Raw genomic sequence first — 20,089 nt, 5'->3', positions numbered from 1 at the left:
ATAGGTAATGTTATGACACTTTTTTTTTCTCCATGGTGCAAACAGGCTTCCATAGGAATACTGCAGCTTGCGCTAACTAAATGTACTAAATGTGCAGGAATACTGTACATTAACTTCTATCCTCTGTAAGTTGTGCTAGAGTCCAGTGTAATTTAGAATAGAATTGAAGATTCGCCTGTAAATGAAAAAAAAGGCAGCTACTGTAGTTTTACAGTACATAATGTTGAAGGAGGCAGCATATACAACATATTACTTTGATAGTGTGGTTGTAAAATAGGTTCAACAACAAGTGGCTCGGCATAAAAATAGAAGTATAAACAGAATAAAGTTGAAATACACAAATTGAACTAAAATAAAAATGAGACTTGTAAAGCAAAGCTTTAATGATTTCATTACGCTTTCTTCTAATTGAAGATATTTTGACATGACAACTTTAGTTGTTGAGGGTGTAATGAAATTGAAATTTGGTCAAACAGAATAATAAAGTTGCAGATTAGGGTCATGGTAGTATCATAAAAATATATATATACAATCATAACGGTTATTAACCACAAGACCTGACAGCATGAGGCTGGGATTAAGGGCTTGCCATTCTTGCTTATGAAACTTTAAAAAAAACATCAAACGTCAGCAGTTCAAGCCTTAAAATGACTACAAGGCATTTTTGAGCAATTACACTTTCAATGATGACTATTTGCTACATTGAAGAACCATTTAACTGTTTTAATTTACAGTATACGCTGGAACATTTACCTACAAATCTGTACTTTCCCAAGCTTGTCCTACAAATATACAGAAATATTACACAGAAGAACATTTAATGAGACACACAAACTAGGAACAAGCCCAAACTAAGACAAAATACCGAAATAAGAACCCAGAAATCAGTGGATTTGTATTTTCTTATCTACAGCATATGACCAATGCAGGTGTTCAGTTATTGTGTAAATTTGAAAAGAATTTGAATAAAATAAAACTATATTTGTTACCGTGCTATAGCAATGTCAAAGCCCTTGAATATGTTAAAGGATTCTCTTCTAAGAAGTATCCCCAAATAAAGTAATTGCTCTGAATTGTCTCAAATAGTTCCTCAGTATTTAATCTTCTGTTTTCCCAACATTATGAAAACTGTTGTTACAGTATATACAAAACATGAAAATTATGAGACCACTGGGATATGAAGTAAAATACAGTATGTGAGTCATAAGGCCACAAAGTTTTATATTTGGTGAACAGACAATTCTAACTTACAACCTTCAGGACTTAAACAGGTTTAAATATTTGCAGAGATGCTGCACTTTAAAACAAGACAAGGAATTATCTTGTTAGAACCAATTTAACCAAAGAATATAATTAAAATGTTTATATGAAAATATGAATCAATTATTTTATTTGTGTTGTTCTATTTTACTGAAAACTGCATTTGCTTATGAAAAGAGCTGACACTATCAACCCTTTCTGCAAAGCCTTTTCTGGTCAGTCAATTTCTAATCCTACATATACAGTACAAGTGAATTTCCTATAAAATTGGCTTATATATTGATTCAGATGTAAAAAAAAAAATCATGGTATTAACTGTCAGTAAATATACCCACTGAAGCTGAAGTAAGCTGAAACTTGTACACTTTCAACTGCAAACTATCTTTTTTCTACAAATAAACTGAAAATAACCTTTGCACATTTCATTCTAAGACTATGCAGAGGAAAATCTGGTACAAATAAAAAAAAAATGAAGACAAAGAAGCGGGATGCATCCAAGTCGAGTCATAAAATCCATTTAACATTTCTGCAAAACACGCATTGCCGAGTAAAACCAAAGGTTTATAAAAGTCCAAGACAAATACTGACCTTTTGGTGCTAAACATCCTGGCAAAGCCTTCCTTCTCCGATTTAAGTGATTCTGGAGGACAAGGTTAAGACGGGGTGCCTTCGGGGACAGAGCTGTGTGGAAAAGGGAGACGAGAATGACATGAGGCGATACTGTGTAGTTCACATAATGTCAAGGTTATCCGGCCCAGTGCAAGCCCTAACAACCTCAATTAACGTTTTTCAATATTGGGGATTCAGCAGGCTGAGGCAGGAGAAATTGCAGCACGCAGGCAGAGAACTAAAGACGAATGACAACCAACAAGCTGTATGGCCTGGCAGTCATCTTTATGACCATTATCCTTTAAACACTTAAATGCAGGACAGAGAGCAAGAAACATTGCATTCTTGCTGTAGGGTTTGGAACAAGATTTTGATCTATCAGGTGTGTATACATCCATTCATTGAGAGGCAAACAAACGCCATAATCTTCCGTTATTCATAACCATCTCCCCACCTAAACCTCAATCCTATTGAACATTTCTGATTCTAACTCAAGATGAGAGTTCACGAACAGAAATCGAAGCACAGACAACTAAATATGGAAGAGTACGCAGTAAATGACAAGTCTCTCGTTTACCATTAAACAATTACAGTGCTTAATTTAACAAATGAATTAAAAGTTCTAAAACATTTTTCCAGATCTTTTTCCAGGCCATTTCTTCAGTACATGCTTAAGGCATGACCACTGCTTTTAACACAGCCTGGAGCCGATTCCTGCTGCAATCCCAATCAGCTCCAGGCTATTCTACGATGTACTGTCTGCATACATTGTTTTGTGGCAAAAATCACACATGGAAATGCTGCTCAGAAACCTTTCATAACACTTACAGTACAAATGCCATTCCCACCACTACTAACATGAACATTCAGAGACCCTCGAGCAGGAAAAGTGACCTTTTCTGTAGCATCACTGGGACGTCTTGTTACTTTTATTTAAAGCACAAGCAGGTGCACATTTGCATTTGCAGAAAATCTGGGGTTATCTTTGAGTGACCAATACATTTCTGATTCTAACTCAAGTCGAGAGTTCACTAACAGAATTTTAAGCACAGACAACATCCACATGAAGTACTGCTCATACTGAAAATGTCCACTAAAGTGAAGTGCCAGAACCTCATGTCGCACTAGAGGAGGTGTCAGTGTATTCCCTGCCAGAGGAGGATTTACCAAACACAAACTGCAGGGGTGTGAATATGTGTGACCACTGTGTTTTCCAGACCTTATGATAAACAACTTTGCTGTTTGCAAAGCAATGACTACTTTAATTTTTGGAACTTATAAGGAAGAAATACGACCCATTCTGTAACACAATCTGCTTTATATGATGTTATTTGTTCCCATTTCACCATGGGTGTGAATATATCTAAAGGGCAATTATATACACGAACCTTATGCTCTTCTCACTGAAAAGAGTTGAAAAAGTCAGCTGTGCAAGGCGCTGAATGCCAATGATTCAGTTGGGCAATCATCATCAGAGTCTGTAAGTATCCGATTGCGCTGCTGCTGCTCCCTAAACCTTTGCACCAAAAGAAACATTTGGGTTTAGGTGCTGGGTGCAAAGTCTGGTCTTGGCAATTTGCAACTTGCTTTCCTCCAGACTGCCGATGTTGTTTCAGACAAACAGAAGAGTTTGAAGAGAAAGAACAAAAAAGCAGATGGGCTAATGTTTGGGGATGTAACATTAACCATTACCCCTCAGTGAAAATCTACAGTACCAGCAACTTAAAATGACATTTCTGGTACATAAACAAACGATGATCTGATGCCAATTCCAAATATTAAGCCCAGTTCCTATGTTAATAAGAACGTAGCAATGCAAACATTGAAAGGGTTCAATGAATGTTAAAGGAGCACACTGACCACTGACAATGGGGCATGTTAACAAGAAAAGCATCTGTGCTCAAACTAAGTAAAAAAGCTCAAATCCCCCGTGCTAACACAAATGCACGCTTTAATATGTATAAAAAACATTTCAATATATAAAAAGCACAATAGATCTTCTGGATTCAAATCTGTAATGCACAATCTGTAGGTAAAATAACTGAGCTTACTTCTCTTTCATGAAAGGTCATAACTGCAGAGGAAATAATTCAATAATTTATGGTAAGGTCCACGCAGACACGGTTCACACTTATAAATTTATAATAAGGGCAGTGGCCTTGGTGATTGCACAAAATGGTCATTTTCCTCCTATCTTGAAGAGCATAATGATTCTTTTCAGCTTCCATTAGTGTGGCAACCTGTGCTACTGTATGAATGACTTTTGACTAAAACAACAACAACTGTGTATTTGTCTGCATTTACCCCCCAAAAAATTAAACAAAGAACCAGTGATTAATTGTATTATCTACTTATTTAACCAAAGAAAATTAATAATGTACGGCACCCCTTCTACTGTACCTAGAGACGTGTAACAGTGCTTATGCTGAAGAAACCCAATGACCTATACTGTCTAAAATGGTGTTTCTGTACACAGATGAGCCCAGACAGCCTTCTCTGTTGAATAAAATGGTTTGGACTGCATTTAAGGTATAATTTCAGCTAGTTAGAAAGAGGGATACAATGCACAGGTTATCTAGGTCTTTAGCATTTCAAGGACAGAATATCAGTGCTCCCTGAAGAAAGTCAGAGTATAGTATCCACCCAGCTGACAGATTTATATTTTTTGTAATACACAGTTTTGTCTGGTAGACAAAAGACAAAAAGAACTTTTAATTTCTTCTCTACATGCTTTATTTTAAAAGGTTACAATTTCAAATGCAGTTGTTAACGCCATACAATATACAAAGACACTACTGTCCGGTATGTTTGCAAAACATGCATTTGCAGTAACTTTGCTTAAATGATTTGTCAGTTTGATCACAATAACATTTACACAACTACATGGAATTATACTTCTGCCAGAATTAAGCTTGATGGTGGTCTATTAGGAAACGTATCATAGGACGTGACAAGGGATATACTGACCTTTCAGCTGCTGATTCACACAAGCTGAAGGGTCGGAATCAGGCAATGTGTAACCAAGCATATGTGTGAGCAAACACTCATTCTGCCAGCACTCCCTGACCTGGAAATTAGTTAGAAAATGCACGCTCCGGAAGGGATCCCAAAATAAACTGAAATGGTACATCACATAGGGCTGTGCACATCAGACAGAAGCCCACACTAAACAAGCAAGTGACTCTCAGGACATCTAACACATTAGCTTGATGCCCAGATGTCAAACTGCTGGGAATCAGAAGCCCAATTACTGTACTTACAGACGTCATATTCCAATAATGGTTAATCATCTTCTCATAGATGGACATCATGTTGCATCCACAATCTTCTTCCACATGGGCTGCGCGACATTAGATGAATTTCAAAGTAAGAATAATGTTTTTCTCACTAAGTGCCCAATGCCACATTAGTACGCAGCTTCAATCTGCAGGATGGTTAATGGAAAAAAACTGCTTCAGGTCCATCTACAAATTCACAGACAGCTCCTCTCTACTGCGTGTTTTTAGGATGCAAACTGGACAGGATGAGATTTACGTCTGATGGGTGGCCTACACTAGAATGCAATCTCTCTGAGCACAAAGCAACTTGACTGAAAACAGTACAGTGAAGTGTGATATACTGTACAGTAGGAAGACGAGGCTGAACGTTTAATATACATTTCTTAACACTAAACAGCAAAAAACTGTCAAAAATACTATTGCTTTAACATACATCAAAATGCATTTTCATACTTCTTGCTCATTTTAACAAAGACCAAAGCATGTACTGTACAGTACTTACATCATGTAAGGGCATTTTTTTCTTCATTCACTTAATGAAAGTTATCAGCACACAGAAACACTAATTAACCAAGAATACATCCATCTGAATTAAACCGCTTTATCCAGTACAGGGTTAAGGGGGAAACCCAAGCCTAACCCAGCAGGCAACAGGCGCAAGGCAGGATACACCCTGGACACAATGGCCGTCCATCACATATTCAAAATGACAATACACTTGTAGCCCCGAGCAAAATGACTACATGGCCTGAAACGAATAATACTTTGTCACGATCCCCATTTTACTTCCATCAACATACACAGAAGAATATGTTACATTTGGAGAGGCAGCCCAGGTGTCAACCTTACCTCACTCCAAAGCTTCTGGTGACCAGCTAGACCCTACAGTACATGACCACTACTGGGCGGTTCTTCAGCTCAGGGGATACAACACAGCTGTCAATCTGTCAATTCCCTGGCAGCCAATTGGTGAAGCTTTAATTAAGCCATTTAAAGTCCCAAGTCTTTATTTGCGGCCCTCAAAGATTGGAATCTCTTCCTTTTGATGGACACAGTCACTACAAAATCAGGGGACATTTGGAGGAAAGACTATAACATTCTTGGAAACACTTCTTCCTGACATTTCATCATTGCACTATTTCAACAATTTGGAATATTTTCTTCTTATCATGAAAGCGATTATTTTTATCAGTGACAATTGCTACTGTATGTTACTATCAATCTTCAGTTACAATATCTTTTACAGCAGACAAAAATAACATCTATGTTCCTTACAGGTCTGGGTAGAGATTGAAATACCATTTAATTATTCCTCCTTGTATTTATTTGCAGAAAATGTTCTTCAAGAAAGAAGTAAAGCTAAATTCTGATCACAGCTTAGACAACCTTTTGCAAGTTCAAATTTTTAAAGTTACTTTGTATATATTTTTGATGCTTTATTTTGTCTGAACTGTACAACAGTCCAAAATGAAAACTGTGATACTGGATGACAATTTTATATTAACAAACCTTTGTCTAATTTCTATTAATCAGACTGCTGTATATGCATTCTAAAGGTACAGTCCCTTTCAAGTGGAATTGTTCAGGAGATACAGTAGCTAATTTCAAATGCATAAGCATTTATAAAAATATATGCCCTAGAATCCTGAATGTAATGCAAGGTATGAAATACAAACCAAACTATGGCCTAGTTAGCAAATACCTTTTTCAAAGTCTTCCAAGACGGTTTGACTTTCAAAACTTAAAAAATGAAATAAGTGATATTTTTTCTGATGTCAAACTCCACATAAATGTTGAAGAGAAATGAAACATCCCACACATTCTACACTAAAATGGTTCACTTTAAATCTTTTGAGACTTCATTTTAGAACAATGGAAGAAAAGTGCTCTGAAGCTAAAAGCTTTGAATACAAACTAGTGTATGCACAACTTTTCAAAAATCTGTGTTGTGCCTGAATTAGACAAAAATATTTCGGTTGCTTTTGAAAGACTACCTTTATCTTTCTGTAAAATGTCATAGATATGATTATTGTGCAGTACATACATCTCTGTTCTATAGAAAATAACATCAGAGGTCTCATTCAACAACTGCCAAAAACAGTTGAACAGCCATGTTCAACTACGTCAGTGCTGCCAGTCTTCAAAAAAAGGAGATACAACACTGTTTGCAGTCCTAAAGAACTAAGGTTGGAGACCTCTGCCCTACCACATACTGTAGCATTTTAATTTCTCTAGTTTTTGTTTGGTTTCATTTATTTAACCACTTGGCTTATGTAAAGCACTAAATTGTATATTTCAGCAATGTTAATGTTTCACAGTTCAGTGATTGTTCTCAGCTAAGTTACATTGGTTAAAGCTATTAGCTAATGATAAAGCACTGAGTTTAAAAATGCTTGAGGTGCATTAACTTTCAGCTAATTGAATAATCTCATTTTGACAAAACAGTTACAATTGATGGAATACATATGTAATAGAAAATTATTTCACATCACAGTTACCTTTCATTGTAGGGAAAATAATAGCTGGATAATTGCTTGGACAATTTTAAGGATAAGAAAAATAGTGTCAGGCACATTATAATACATTCATGTCACAAGTTGTTTTAAGCACAGATTTCAGTTTCCACCAACGTATTCGAAAAACAAAATCTGACACATATGTTACATCTAAACTGTCACAATGCTTTGTCGATGTACTCTGAGCAGAGCACAGGAAGAGAGGTTCTCTGCTTATGGTTTGATAATAAAGTGGTGAAAAACAGCTCCTTATGAAAATAAACCCTACAGGCAGTGGTAAAGTTTGCATATAAAGCTACAGTACCTAGCCTATCTTTCATATGCATTCACACAAACACAAACAGAACATGCAAATTGCACACAGACAGGGTTCAGTACTTGGTTAATCATAAGATAATGATTTTAATAAGAAATGTTGAGCAAATACCGGAGATGAAGATTACTTAAACTCAATCAATTAAGACATTAAACTGCTTTTGTGTGGTCCTAAATTCTGAAATTCATTTAAGACTACGGGCCCAAGCGGTTATGCTCTTTGCACTAATATGCACCGTGTCTGCAGGAGCAAGTGTCACCTCAAAGGGTAATAATCCTAAAATAAATGATATAAAATGTACATCTTTACCAACCACTTTTTACATTTACTGCACCATTCCTGAAAAATATAATGTGACAAGGGAATAATTAATGTTGATACTTTCACCCAGAAAATCTAAGAGCCTTTGTCCCTGTTTCTCTTGAATCTTACCAGCAAGTTTGGAGATTCTTATTACTTTTATCAACTCATTATTTTTTCCACTGCAGCTGGCATTAGAACTGTTTGTGCACTGCAGAAGGTTACCTTGGCCCTATTTTACGGAAAAATAAACACCCACAAGACACAGTGCAATAGACACATCTACTGTTAAAACGTTGAACGGGAAAAGATGAAAATGTATCAGGGTTATCAGCAATGTTGATAAAGTGCTAAATCTGGCATCGTCTTAACAGCTAAAATAAATGTCTATTTGATAATGTGTTATTTGGCATTAATTTAAAAACAAAAAAAGTGTGACCTTCAGTACTCGACTTTCAGAAATTATTCACATGGCCAAAGCTACAGACATGTCTTGTGTTGATAAGGTCCACTCAGCACTGGGATGGGAGACCTCATACAGAGAGTCAAGCTGTTGCAGTAATTGGTGTTGGTGGAGCAGTGTACTACAGAAGGTGACACAGTTTCGATAAGACATTTAAAACCAAGGTTACGAATGCTTGGTCCTTAATGACCCCATGACACTGTAAAGTTGGTAGAATTAACACCAGTTTCTTGGCTAAATTTGACTTTGGGCTAACTATTTGGCCTACCTAGAGCTCCCCCCTAAATTCAACTGGTGAAGCAATTTCTCACTTTTCCACATGAAATGCTGTGTATTTGCGCAGCTGCCATCATGTCGGTTGCACTTAATTACCGTACAAGGAATTAAAAGGAACTCCCAGTTGGGTGCTGTCCTTCTGTAGTGGATAAAGCATATCCTTCTATACAGTATGTAAAGCACTCAAGGATCAAAAGCATTATATTCAGTACATGTAAATCCAAGGATTTATTTCAAGATATTCAATTCTAGTTATTAAAACTATATTCGATCACTGAAATTAATGTTAGCAATTCATTTGTTTCCTGTATTTTGCCTGTGTCTATCCTGTTACAAGAATATAAACCCTTTATCTTCCAGACACCTTTAATTTTCAATATAAGCAATGTGGCACATCAGTCTGCTCTCCTGATTGGCAGAACAGAGTGCTAAGCTCCTCTGCAACTTTGAAAAAGGAAATGTGCAAAAAACATTATTTCCCCAAACTGCTGTTAAATAAAGGTAGCTCACTACTGTTTGTTTTGTTTACATACACATAACTTTTTTAGTTTAAGGTTATAAAATAAAAGACGTATTGTTGGTTGTTAAAGAAACCACAAGTTTGACAACTTTAGGATGAAAAAAAATATTTCTCAGTCAGGTTTGAGATCATTTTAGAGTGTTTACATACATTTTGCCCAAGAATTTGATTTGGGTTAGTACAACCATTGCTCTCAAACACAGTCATCATTACATTTCGCAAAAAATATATGGACTTGCCTTCATTACCTTTCCTATACTAGAACAAATAGTATTACACAAAATCAGATTTGATCAAGTACTTTGCGTTATGTACTGTACTTACTCATAATTTTTAAATAGGAAAATTGAAAACAGATAAGCACTCAATAAGAGCCTTGAAGAAAGATCACTTAACCTCATTACAAGAAACATGAGATCTTTGAATCATTGCAAGGACTGTTTGCCAAGTCTGGAAGTTACTCCAATTTCCAGGATGGAGTGTGGCCAGTTTCAACTGAAGGTAATGCCAGCACAACGGGCTTTTTCACTTAACCCCAACACTAGCGCTAAAAAAAATGCAAATCTCTACATAAACAAATTCTATGAAAGAGCAAATTATTTTTTACACCACAGTGAAACAATCAATATTTCCTTCAGTACTTACAACAGAATACAGTATATTCAACATTCACTTTCCTGTTTTAACTTACCAGTCTTGTTATCACCCAACTGGATCAGTTTTGAATTACATCCGTTTCTGCAGATTCACAATTAATTAATAACACATTTCAGATGAAGGCATGAAACTTGTTTTCAGTTTGTTCTACCACTCATTACTTTATTTACTAAAGCATGTACTGTAATCGGGATGCTTTTACGCTTCTGGTCCTGGAAGTCTAGTGTGTTTTCATGCTAATTCAGCTCTTAAACTAAATCAGACTGCAGAACTGTTCTAGTGACTGCAGGTCTTGTGCCCACAATGCATTTCCTCTTTCCTTCACTAAGCTGGAGAAGTGCAAGTACTGCCTTGTTATTGAAAGCACACATCTAACCAAGCAGTTGAGATTTGTTTTCTACTTATACTCAAAAGGTAATGAAGAGTGCAAAAAAGAAGGATCCAACAGTTTCTACAGATCTTTCCCAACCTCTAATAACAGCATACTCAAACAAGCTAATTGGTTAGCATTCCATAATTAATCCCTAGGAGGGACAATACATATTCTTGGAATGCAATATTCCCTTGCAGTCGATTTGAATTGAATAAACAGTGACCCCTTTATTATCTAATTTTCCATGAATGGCACGAGCTTTCCGAGAGTGCCCATCCCGGGAAGTCCCTGCTGATCTGGGGGTGGCAAACACCAAACAAAAAAACAAAACTACAAATGTGGAAGGACCCAGGGGAGTTAGTTATAAGGAAACCATGATAAGCTTGTTTTTGTCTCCCCCCAAGAGTAATTAAAGCAAGGTTACTGGAACTGAAGATGCAAGAAAACCCACTTTCTTCATGGTGACTCTCCTCTGTCCACAGATGACAGTCTTACATGTACTTTTCAGTAAACCCTTAATGGACTTCACTTTAATGGACTTCAGATCATACGGACAAAATCTGCTGAAGGAGATTTTTGTCTGTAAAATCAGAAGTGCCGGACGTCCCTGGCAAATAACAGGAAGATGCACAAATAATACAACAGTGCAAAAATACAGTATACTGTAGGTTTAAAATTCAGGAATATCAATTGTGCCCTATAGGGGTAGGTCGGTTCCTTATGATGGGTGCATGCGTAGGCTGCAAAGGAACAAGTAATGGTTTACTGCTTGCCACAACACCGTGTCACACCTGAAGAAGGCTCCACAGCCAAAACGTTGTTTTTGTTTTTTTCTCTTTTCGGCATGGAATAAAACTTTACTTGTTATATGTTTAGTCTGCCTTAGCAGATTCTATATAGTACATGTATGATACATGCTTGTGTATTTATGATAAAAAAGCACAGGAACAATTTTCATTGACTGTGTTGATTGCAACCGCTAAAGTCAAAAGATCCAGAAAGCAGATATAAAGTATATACTTGCATACATTCTTATATAAAACTGTGTTTTTTGGGCTGAAAAAAAAAGTAATTTGTGATTTAGCAGACATTCCGCAAAAATTGACACCCCTTCCCCCTATTAGTCCGTTAAAGTGAGGTTTAACGTCATATGCATTTAGTGTCTCCTGGTAAATCAACATGTAAACTGAACATTAAAAATGACCATCTAAGCGTATAGATTGATAGCTTTGACTATTCAGTATAATTGTAACTGGTTAACATAAACACGTGCAACCGTGACTTTTAACAAGTCAGGGATTTATCTTTAATAGTCTACATCTGTTTACAAATTCACCTCGATACACATGAGACTCTCCAGATCGCATCACGCATCTCTTTCAGTAACTGCTCATCCACGTTTACACACGGGGGCCCAGGGCCTATCCCTATACACTGGGTGCAAGGCAGGATATACACCGGACGGAACGCCAGGGACACGCTCACATCAGGGCCAGTTCTCCCAGATGAACCTACAATGAAGCTAATGAACCTACAAGTATGTCTTTGCACTGCAGGAGGAAACCCACGCAAACACAGGGGGAACATGCAAACGCCATTGCAGGAGGCACCCCAAGGATTGAACCCAGGGCCCCAAAGCTGCGAGGCTACAATGCTAATCACGGTGCAATCACTGTCAGTGGATGAATCTTCATCCCCATTAAATATATCTGTGGTAGCATTGTGGTCAAATCTGGACACCACAACAATCCAACCACATCTAAGGATCTCAAGATGAAAGGGTGAATCACGTGTATAACCAGGGGGTTAGAGGAGGGAAAGCAGATCCTGTATTTTACAGGCTCATTGCTTCAACAAAAATGAGAACAACTCTTACGGTTGGCATTAAAAACATCTTACTGATCAATCGACTGAAAAGAAGCTCTCTCTGCAAAGAGATTTTTTTTTTTACAAAAAGCCACTGCATCAGTTTGTTCAGCTAATTGGATGAGGTCTATTATCAAAATCTATTTAACAAGCAGCATTTCACCATTTAATTTTTAGAAACTGACATTTCTGAAAAGCACATTATTGTGCTGGCTTGACCAATTATTTTTACGGTCCACAAAAAATTCAGTATACTAAAGTCGTCCAAATTAATTCCAGATTAGTAATTTTGTTCAGGAAAATTAATTTGATCTTAGAATGCAACATTATGTAATATGAGGTCATCTTACTGCCTTTATGATCTCAATCTGTTGGCTCTTTCTAAAACTAACTTTACTTTTTTAAATACTTAATTGCATGCTTGTTGTTCACTCTTTCAGGAAGGGCAGGCCTGCCTTCTGATTTTGCTTTCAAACAACACAACTACTACTAAGAACGTGGGAGGTTTATAAAGCACACAAAACTTTTGAAGGATTTTGTTGTTTCTCATGAAAGGTTGCAAGCACTACCAGTCATTAAAGAACAGACACAGAAGATCATCCTTCAAGTGAAGATGGGTCCTTCTATTAAAGGCAGATTATATTAAATGTTTTTTTCTCCATAACAAGACCTTTATAAATGCAGCCTTTCAGCACATCCCTATTAGAAAAGACAGTGATTAATGTTGCTGCATAAAAACAGGCCTAAATCACGTCCAGTAAACCATTACGTTTTCTCTAATTTATGATGTAGAATAAATGTTCTTAATCAATTTACAAAAAGAAGACACTAAAACATCCAAAATTAAACACTCTGTGTGAAAAAGGTTTAGAGAGGGTTAGTAAAAGCTAAAGGGACTTATTTCACAAAGCTAATCAAATAACAACAACGTTCAGAGTGACTTTATTCCAATATATTCACTGTTATGCACAGATATTTTTAAACCCCTTGATCTAATATTAATGACTCACTGCACAAAGATAATTGATTGCAAAAAATTAAAAAATGTATATCCAGACCAATACCAATAGAGAAAAAGTGCTGCCTTTTCTCTAAAATAATGCATCTAGCTTTACATTTGCTATTCTGCAGAACGAAATGAAATGTGGTAGATGTCAAGCCAATATTTTAATGTAGTGAACATGCTTGCGTGTTCAGTGGTTCTCAAAGTATCCAAGATGCAACGCACAGTGGTAATAAGACGACAGTCTCTGTAGCAGCAAAACCTCCGATAACCCTGTAACTCATGGTCAGCATGCTTGAATCAGAATGAGAAACTGTCCCACATGAAATTTCTCTCTGCTCCTTTGCTGCAGACTCCTGTTATAATCAAGGTATTCTAGAGTGCCACTGTGTTAAACAATGTGTAAGCTCAAGTAATTCTGCTGCTGCAAATCATGCCAGATCAGAGATATCAGTTCCTTTACGTACAGTATCTCTCTTCCATTACAGCGCACACTGAAGTGTCACCATGCTGGAAGGGGTGCAAAAGAAAGGTCAGAATTGGTCAGAATCGTCTGTTGATCATACCACAAAAATATGAATTGGCCTGTTACTGTAAAAAGCTGCTTAGCTAAGGCACCGTCCATTTTCATGCCACCACAGAAGGCAGACTTCAACTCAGACATTTCTGATGTCTGACAAGTCAAAAAAGGCACATGAGGCATTTGAAGGTCACGCTTGTATTTGCATTAGGGCATGGTTAAGGATAGGAACCACAGGACAGAGGTGAACCCTCAAAGCAGACATTTTTGTCGACAAGTGAGGAAGCAAATACAAACAGGATGTACGGTAGTAAGACCTCATTTAGAATACTGTATACAATTCTGAGCACCACGACAACAAAAAATATTGCTGCTTTGGAATCGGTCCAGGGAAGAGAACCAGATACTTTTCTGGGGTTTAAAGGAATGTCCTACACTGACAAGATAAAGGAACAGACTCTTTTTATTCTTGAACACAGAAGACTACACAGTAACCCCATTCAAATTGTGGAACTCAAAATCAATTCAACGGGCTTCTTCAGTGAAACATAAACGGAAACTATGGGGAACCACTTTTTTTTTTTTAAAGCTGAGAATAGGAGGCACTGTTTTTATGCAAAGTTTCGTAGGTGTCTGGAATAAGCTGCCCAGTCATTTTCTTGAAAACAATCATTTCTTTCAAGAAACAGCTGGATGTGAGCTTCATATACAGTAAATGATCTACTAAAAATCTAATGACCTTCTCTCACTTATGATCAGGACTTGGTCAGGTCCTGAGTATTTATTCATCTTAAGCAGTCTAGTATCCAAAACACTTCAGCCTCTTCTATGCTAATACTATTTAATAGGTAACTTTGTCCTTTCACTGTCTGAGGCATGTTGTTAACTACTTCCTTAATGAACACCTGAGTTAAATGCTTGTTTAATTCAACAGACATTTCCCTTGCATTGTTAAAACATTTCCCATTATTTTCCTGGATACAATTTCCTTCAATCCTGACTGTTATTTTGCTGTTGCTGTACATAAAGTACTTATTTATTTTAGCCTGCATTGCATTATTTCTTTCAATTTACTTATTTATTTTAGCCTGCATTGCATTATTTCTTTCAATTTCTCTCTTAGCATTTCAAATACGCTTTTTTACCTTCGCTTGCTATCTATCCATTGGACTATGACTAGAACCAGACATCTTTATAAATTTGTTAAAACACCTTTCTTTTCGCTTATGTGTTTACTTAAATCAATTTATTGAAGCATTTCAGACACAACATTTTATCTTCTGATTAACAGACTTTTAGGGATAAATCTGTCCTGTGCTTGAAGCAGAATCTGTTTAATCTGCTGCCATCCCCTCCATATCTCTTCTATTTTACTTCTCTTAAACTGGGTCTCATTACCTCAATTTACAATCTCCTTTCTGAAATGTGCAAACATTTGCTTTGGATTCAACCTACTGTATACAATTCCAAAATATACCATGATTTCATGTTTTTTGCCACTCATTTGCCTCCCTCACAGATTTACTATATACAAGTATTTTCTCTTACAGGCATTCCTAAGAACTGGGTGAGAAAGCTGCTGTTAACCAGGTCTACCATTGGTTCTGGCTGCTGACATTCCTATGGGGTTTTCTCATTCTAAATGTGGAAAATTGATGTCCCCCATTATAACTGCTTCTGTTTGCATATAATTCCTTAATTTGATCATACAGTGTTGAATTATAGTCAGAATATTTATTCTGTTGTCTGTAGCAAAATCCAAACACCATAACTTTGAAATGTTTTTTTTTAAATGACTGATCCATACAGATTCAGAGGCTCTTGATTCCTCTAGCTTTAGTCCCTGAGCCTGAACACTATTTAAGATATAGCACTCTTATAGCATCTCCCACTCTTCTACCTTCCCCATCTCTCAGGAACAATGTGTATCTGATAATGCTACATACATCCCCATCATTTTCAGTTAGCGATGTTTCTGTAGCACCATACCGTATATGACAGGAACCTTTACCCTGTTCAATAACCTCTGTGTTGGCACTACTGGGTCACAGTGATGAAGTGGAAAGTTTTTCTCTTGCGTTCACCCCTCCTACCACCTTCTCCCTTAAAGACCGAATAAAGCATTCGGACAGAAATGTCTGCCTCAGGTCTTTCACACATGGTTTCTAAGAGCCACAGTCCGGCAGATTATGTAGACCTCCTTACAAAACCCCACAAACTGTGGGATCCTACAAAAGGGTGACATTTATCTGAGTGTTTAATTCTGTTAGCTAATCAAGAAGAAATATAAACCAGATGACCATTTGGGTTCATACAGTACCTTTAAAAAAAGCTTCTGCAGCCAGATCCACGTTCCCACTACTCACATTGCTAAATCTTTACGAAAGACATCAGCTCAGTCTTCATAAAAGAAAATGAGCTTTTCTTTAGTTTTATTTTCTTTAAGAAATAGGCTATCATCTCTAATGTGCTTCAAAACAATTATCTGGATCAAAAATGCTAGTTTATGAAAGATTCATAGCATCTTCATGATCATTCACCAGAACATTTTCAAATAATGTTTGATGATTCTTACAGCATGCACGGGTTCATCACAGAACAATTCAAATAGAATTTTAGATATAAATAACATTAAAATTGAACTATAATGAACATGCACATAGTAAATCATCACCGAATTGCAATTTTTGAAAGGTTTATTTAGACAATTCACAGTTATTAAATTTCACAACAATTAATTAGAAATATTTCAGTACAGTTTTCTGTGGTATTCCCTGTTGACTTTTAAAAGATTATCTTTTTTGTTTTACATGAGCTCAGAGGTATGCAGAATATTTTCCTCTAGCAGGCTGAAAATATGGGAATTTCTTGTTTTTGTAGAAATTAGGACCTTACCAGATCTGTAACACCAGATAAAAAAAAGTATTTATTTAGAGAAGAGGTGGGAATTAGCTGTGAATTAACTTTTCAGCAAGCAAAGACCATTTCAATTTATTCTTTATACATGCTTTGCTGATAATGCCAGATAATTGGGAGTTTTGCATTTTCTACTAATCACCAAACACTTAGCACATTCCACAAATCCAACAAAGCTCTCTTTATCGATGTAATAGTAAGTCTTGTCCAAGCCAGTTTTGAAGGGAACACATAAGATAAGCCAAGTACACTAATTCAAAGCATCAACAGAGCTAATTACACAAAGCTCGGACAGCATAAGCACCCCCATGTTAAGATCACCCAGCACACACCTCATCACAAAGCTACTGTATTTACTTGGAGGTATTTATTTCAGCAGTATCCAGCTTTGGTGGATATTCAGGTACTTTCACATACAGTACAGGATAAGGAACACACTGCTGTGGCAATGCTTCACAGATCCAACTGTATAATTATGCACTGTGACTTGAGTTCTCACGTTCAGCCACTCACCCTGCAACAGTGATTAACGTTAACCCTCAGTCTGCCAAATGAAAATGAGTCTCTGTATAACTGTGTTCTTCTTAAGTCATATTAATGCAGAATAAAAAGACATACAGTACCTCAGAACTGCAAGCTCCCCATATCCCTAGACTTGCAATGTCAAAGACACCATTCAAAGTCACAGTACGGAAGACTGTACTACTAATAACGTGAAAAAACTGTCTTATAAATGTTCTTGAAATCCACAGGTGACTGTATAAGATTGTTCGTACCGCAAAGAACACTACAGTAATGTTGCAAAAGAAGAAAAAAAAAATTGCTCTCGGTCCCTTGAGGATTTTGTGCATGGTCCAGAGACACCTCAGGAAATCAATTTCTCAGTTTAGGGTAGCACAATAAAAACCCCATAGCTTTTTTAAAATCATTAATTAATTGTCGGGCTTTGGAGAACAGAGGTGGTGGGAAAACACATACATGTACTGTATACACTCAAGAGGGTACATGGATAATGTCAGGAGTGCCTTTGCTCCTCCCATCTATGTATTGCACAGTATCATGAAACCTAAATCAGACTCAACATTTTTTTTCCTAGAGTACAATGTCTTCTGGCACTTTTCAAACAACTCCTCCTCATTTTATTTTTATTAATACAGACCCTTCCAGCTGGGCTGAGTTGGGTTGGGGCGGGGTTCAGTTTAAAAAGATGCAAGTTAATGACAACATGTGCAGCAGTGTAGGGAGTTAACATACGCGGCATTGTTTGTTTTTTTTTTTTATTTTGAAGGGGTTTCCGAATTTAATGTATTGATTTAATTCCTGACCTTGGAATAAAAATATGACCACGACCTGTTTGCTCTCCCCCTTATTCCTTTTGTTTTTATGTGAAATGTTCCCTGCTACAGTTTGTCCAATCAACAAGCCTTCTCATGAAACGGACGCAAGGACTTTATGATGAACCGGTGACAATTACAGTAAAATTCTCACTACCAGTGTTGACTAGCGACTGTACTGTATATGCTACTACAAAATGTACTCGAGCTGTAGCTTTTGTGCATTTTCACCTGCTTCATGTGTGTGGTCATTTTCGGAAAGTACGTCCATAAGCACTTTTTAAAGGAATGAGCCCGTGAATAATTTATTTTTTACAGGAGAAACGCCAAGTGTTTGCAGATATTTTAAAGTTTTAAGTTTTCAGTATTTTACAGCGATATACAGTACAGTACAAAGATTATACGGCGCTCGTTGTCATTTCCAACTAACCAATTTGAATACACGCAGTTTGTCACCTCAGTTCAGAAACGTTCACACATTTTCCACACCTGTACAAACTGCAATGACGTCTGTTATCCCCAGAGGTAATGAAATATAAATTCGTGAACGGACACAGTACGAATACACTCCTAAAGATCAATTAATGTATAAGAAAAAGACTGCACTAATGTAAGCATCACTAGATGTAAAACATTTAAAATGATGTGTTCGGTGACCTACAGCCTACGGCAGCCACTCAAAAGAATAAAAACAATAACCTCATCTACACTGTATGCTTTATAACACTACAGCAAAGCAGGAGTATTTTACACTGGACAGCCATGACAACGGGGTTGTACAATAGTTTGCAACATATACACGATCTCATTAATAGTTTATTAATATTTTAATAAACAATACCACAACTAGGAGGTCATCTCTACACTACATACAACTCAATTGCCTTACCCAAGTTTCTGTTTGCAACAGCCCTTCACCTAGCGCTCGGTTCGCGAGTCCCTTCACCTGTCACCGAAGAAACTCCCTATCAAAACTTAATCTCACGCCTTCTCCACGTTTCATTTGTATAAACAACCCCGGCAGATTTACCTTCTTGTCTTTGCCCGCCTGTTATTTCCTTACTCCCGTCTCTCACTTGACTTGTTTCCCCGGACTGAGGGAATTATCATGCATCAGAACTGCCTGCATCACGCACGGGGAGAAGCGGTCAAGGCGAGACGGCATTTGAGCTCCTTAAAATAAGCATAAACACCGCGCAACTTACTTGCAGAGGCTTACGTTACGCCATGTCCCAGTTCAGTCGTTAGTGCTTGCGCGGTGGTGAAGTGCAAGCCCAAGGCCCCCGCATCTAATTCATCTGCAAGCGCATCTCAGCTGTATGCACAAGCCATGCTCAGTAATTTGACCTTCTCATAATAGAAACTACCATCAGCAACGGTGCTGGCAGGGGAGGAACGGATCAAACCAAGCTGAATGTATCAGGCAGACAACAGCTGACTCTTGCGAGAGGTGGGACAGGTAGTGTACAGTAGGTCGGAATATGTAGAAATATAAAAAAAAAAACGTAAAGAGAATACAATTGTACGCATTTATGTATATATTCTACACAGACGGCCTTTAGATTACTTTTCATTCAGACATCAAAGTATTAGTTAAACAACTGTATTAGAAATTTAAATAACGTAAGGGTTGGCCAAGTAATACGGAATTTATTGGTGTAATAGTTTGTTAAAGTCCCATCACAAGCAAACGCCTATTCCCAATCGCACTAGCGGTCATTTGACATGGTGCCAAGAACTGCGCAAAATGCTGCACGCAATTTCTAATTGCACCCGGACTCCCGAATTGCACCCAGCTGGTTGAAGTATTTTGGATGTACAGTACATGTTTTTCAGATCTTATTGGTTCCTAAATCTGGAAAGTCCAGTCCTTTTACAATTC

The 20,089-nt window shown here is 37.1% G+C and overlaps 1 protein-coding gene across 3 annotated transcripts in view; it reads right to left on the bottom strand.

The window, feature by feature from the left end:
* LOC148651071 (oxidation resistance protein 1A-like) overlaps positions 1-19,564 on the bottom strand; it is a 171,978-nt gene extending 152,414 nt beyond the window's left edge. For 2 of the 3 annotated variants that reach the window (XM_088600923.1, XM_088600927.1), the window contains exons 1-2: positions 19,413-19,564; positions 1,849-1,941 (exon numbers count right to left, since the gene is read on the bottom strand). In XM_088600923.1, coding sequence (XP_088457049.1) covers positions 1,849-1,865 — 17 coding nt within the window. In that variant the 5' untranslated portion in view covers positions 1,866-1,941; positions 19,413-19,564. Of the gene's footprint in view, positions 1-1,848; positions 1,942-19,237; positions 19,257-19,412 lie in introns of those variants that run through there. The other variant, XM_088600925.1, reaches the window with a different exon arrangement.
* Between the last annotated feature and the right edge of the window lie 525 nt (positions 19,565-20,089).

This window comes from Lepisosteus platostomus, chromosome 12, assembly GCF_059453375.1.
Source record: "Lepisosteus platostomus isolate fLepPlt1 chromosome 12, fLepPlt1.hap1, whole genome shotgun sequence".
Lineage (NCBI taxonomy): Eukaryota > Metazoa > Chordata > Actinopteri > Semionotiformes > Lepisosteidae > Lepisosteus > Lepisosteus platostomus.
This window is presented reverse-complemented; position numbering and strand designations above follow the sequence as displayed.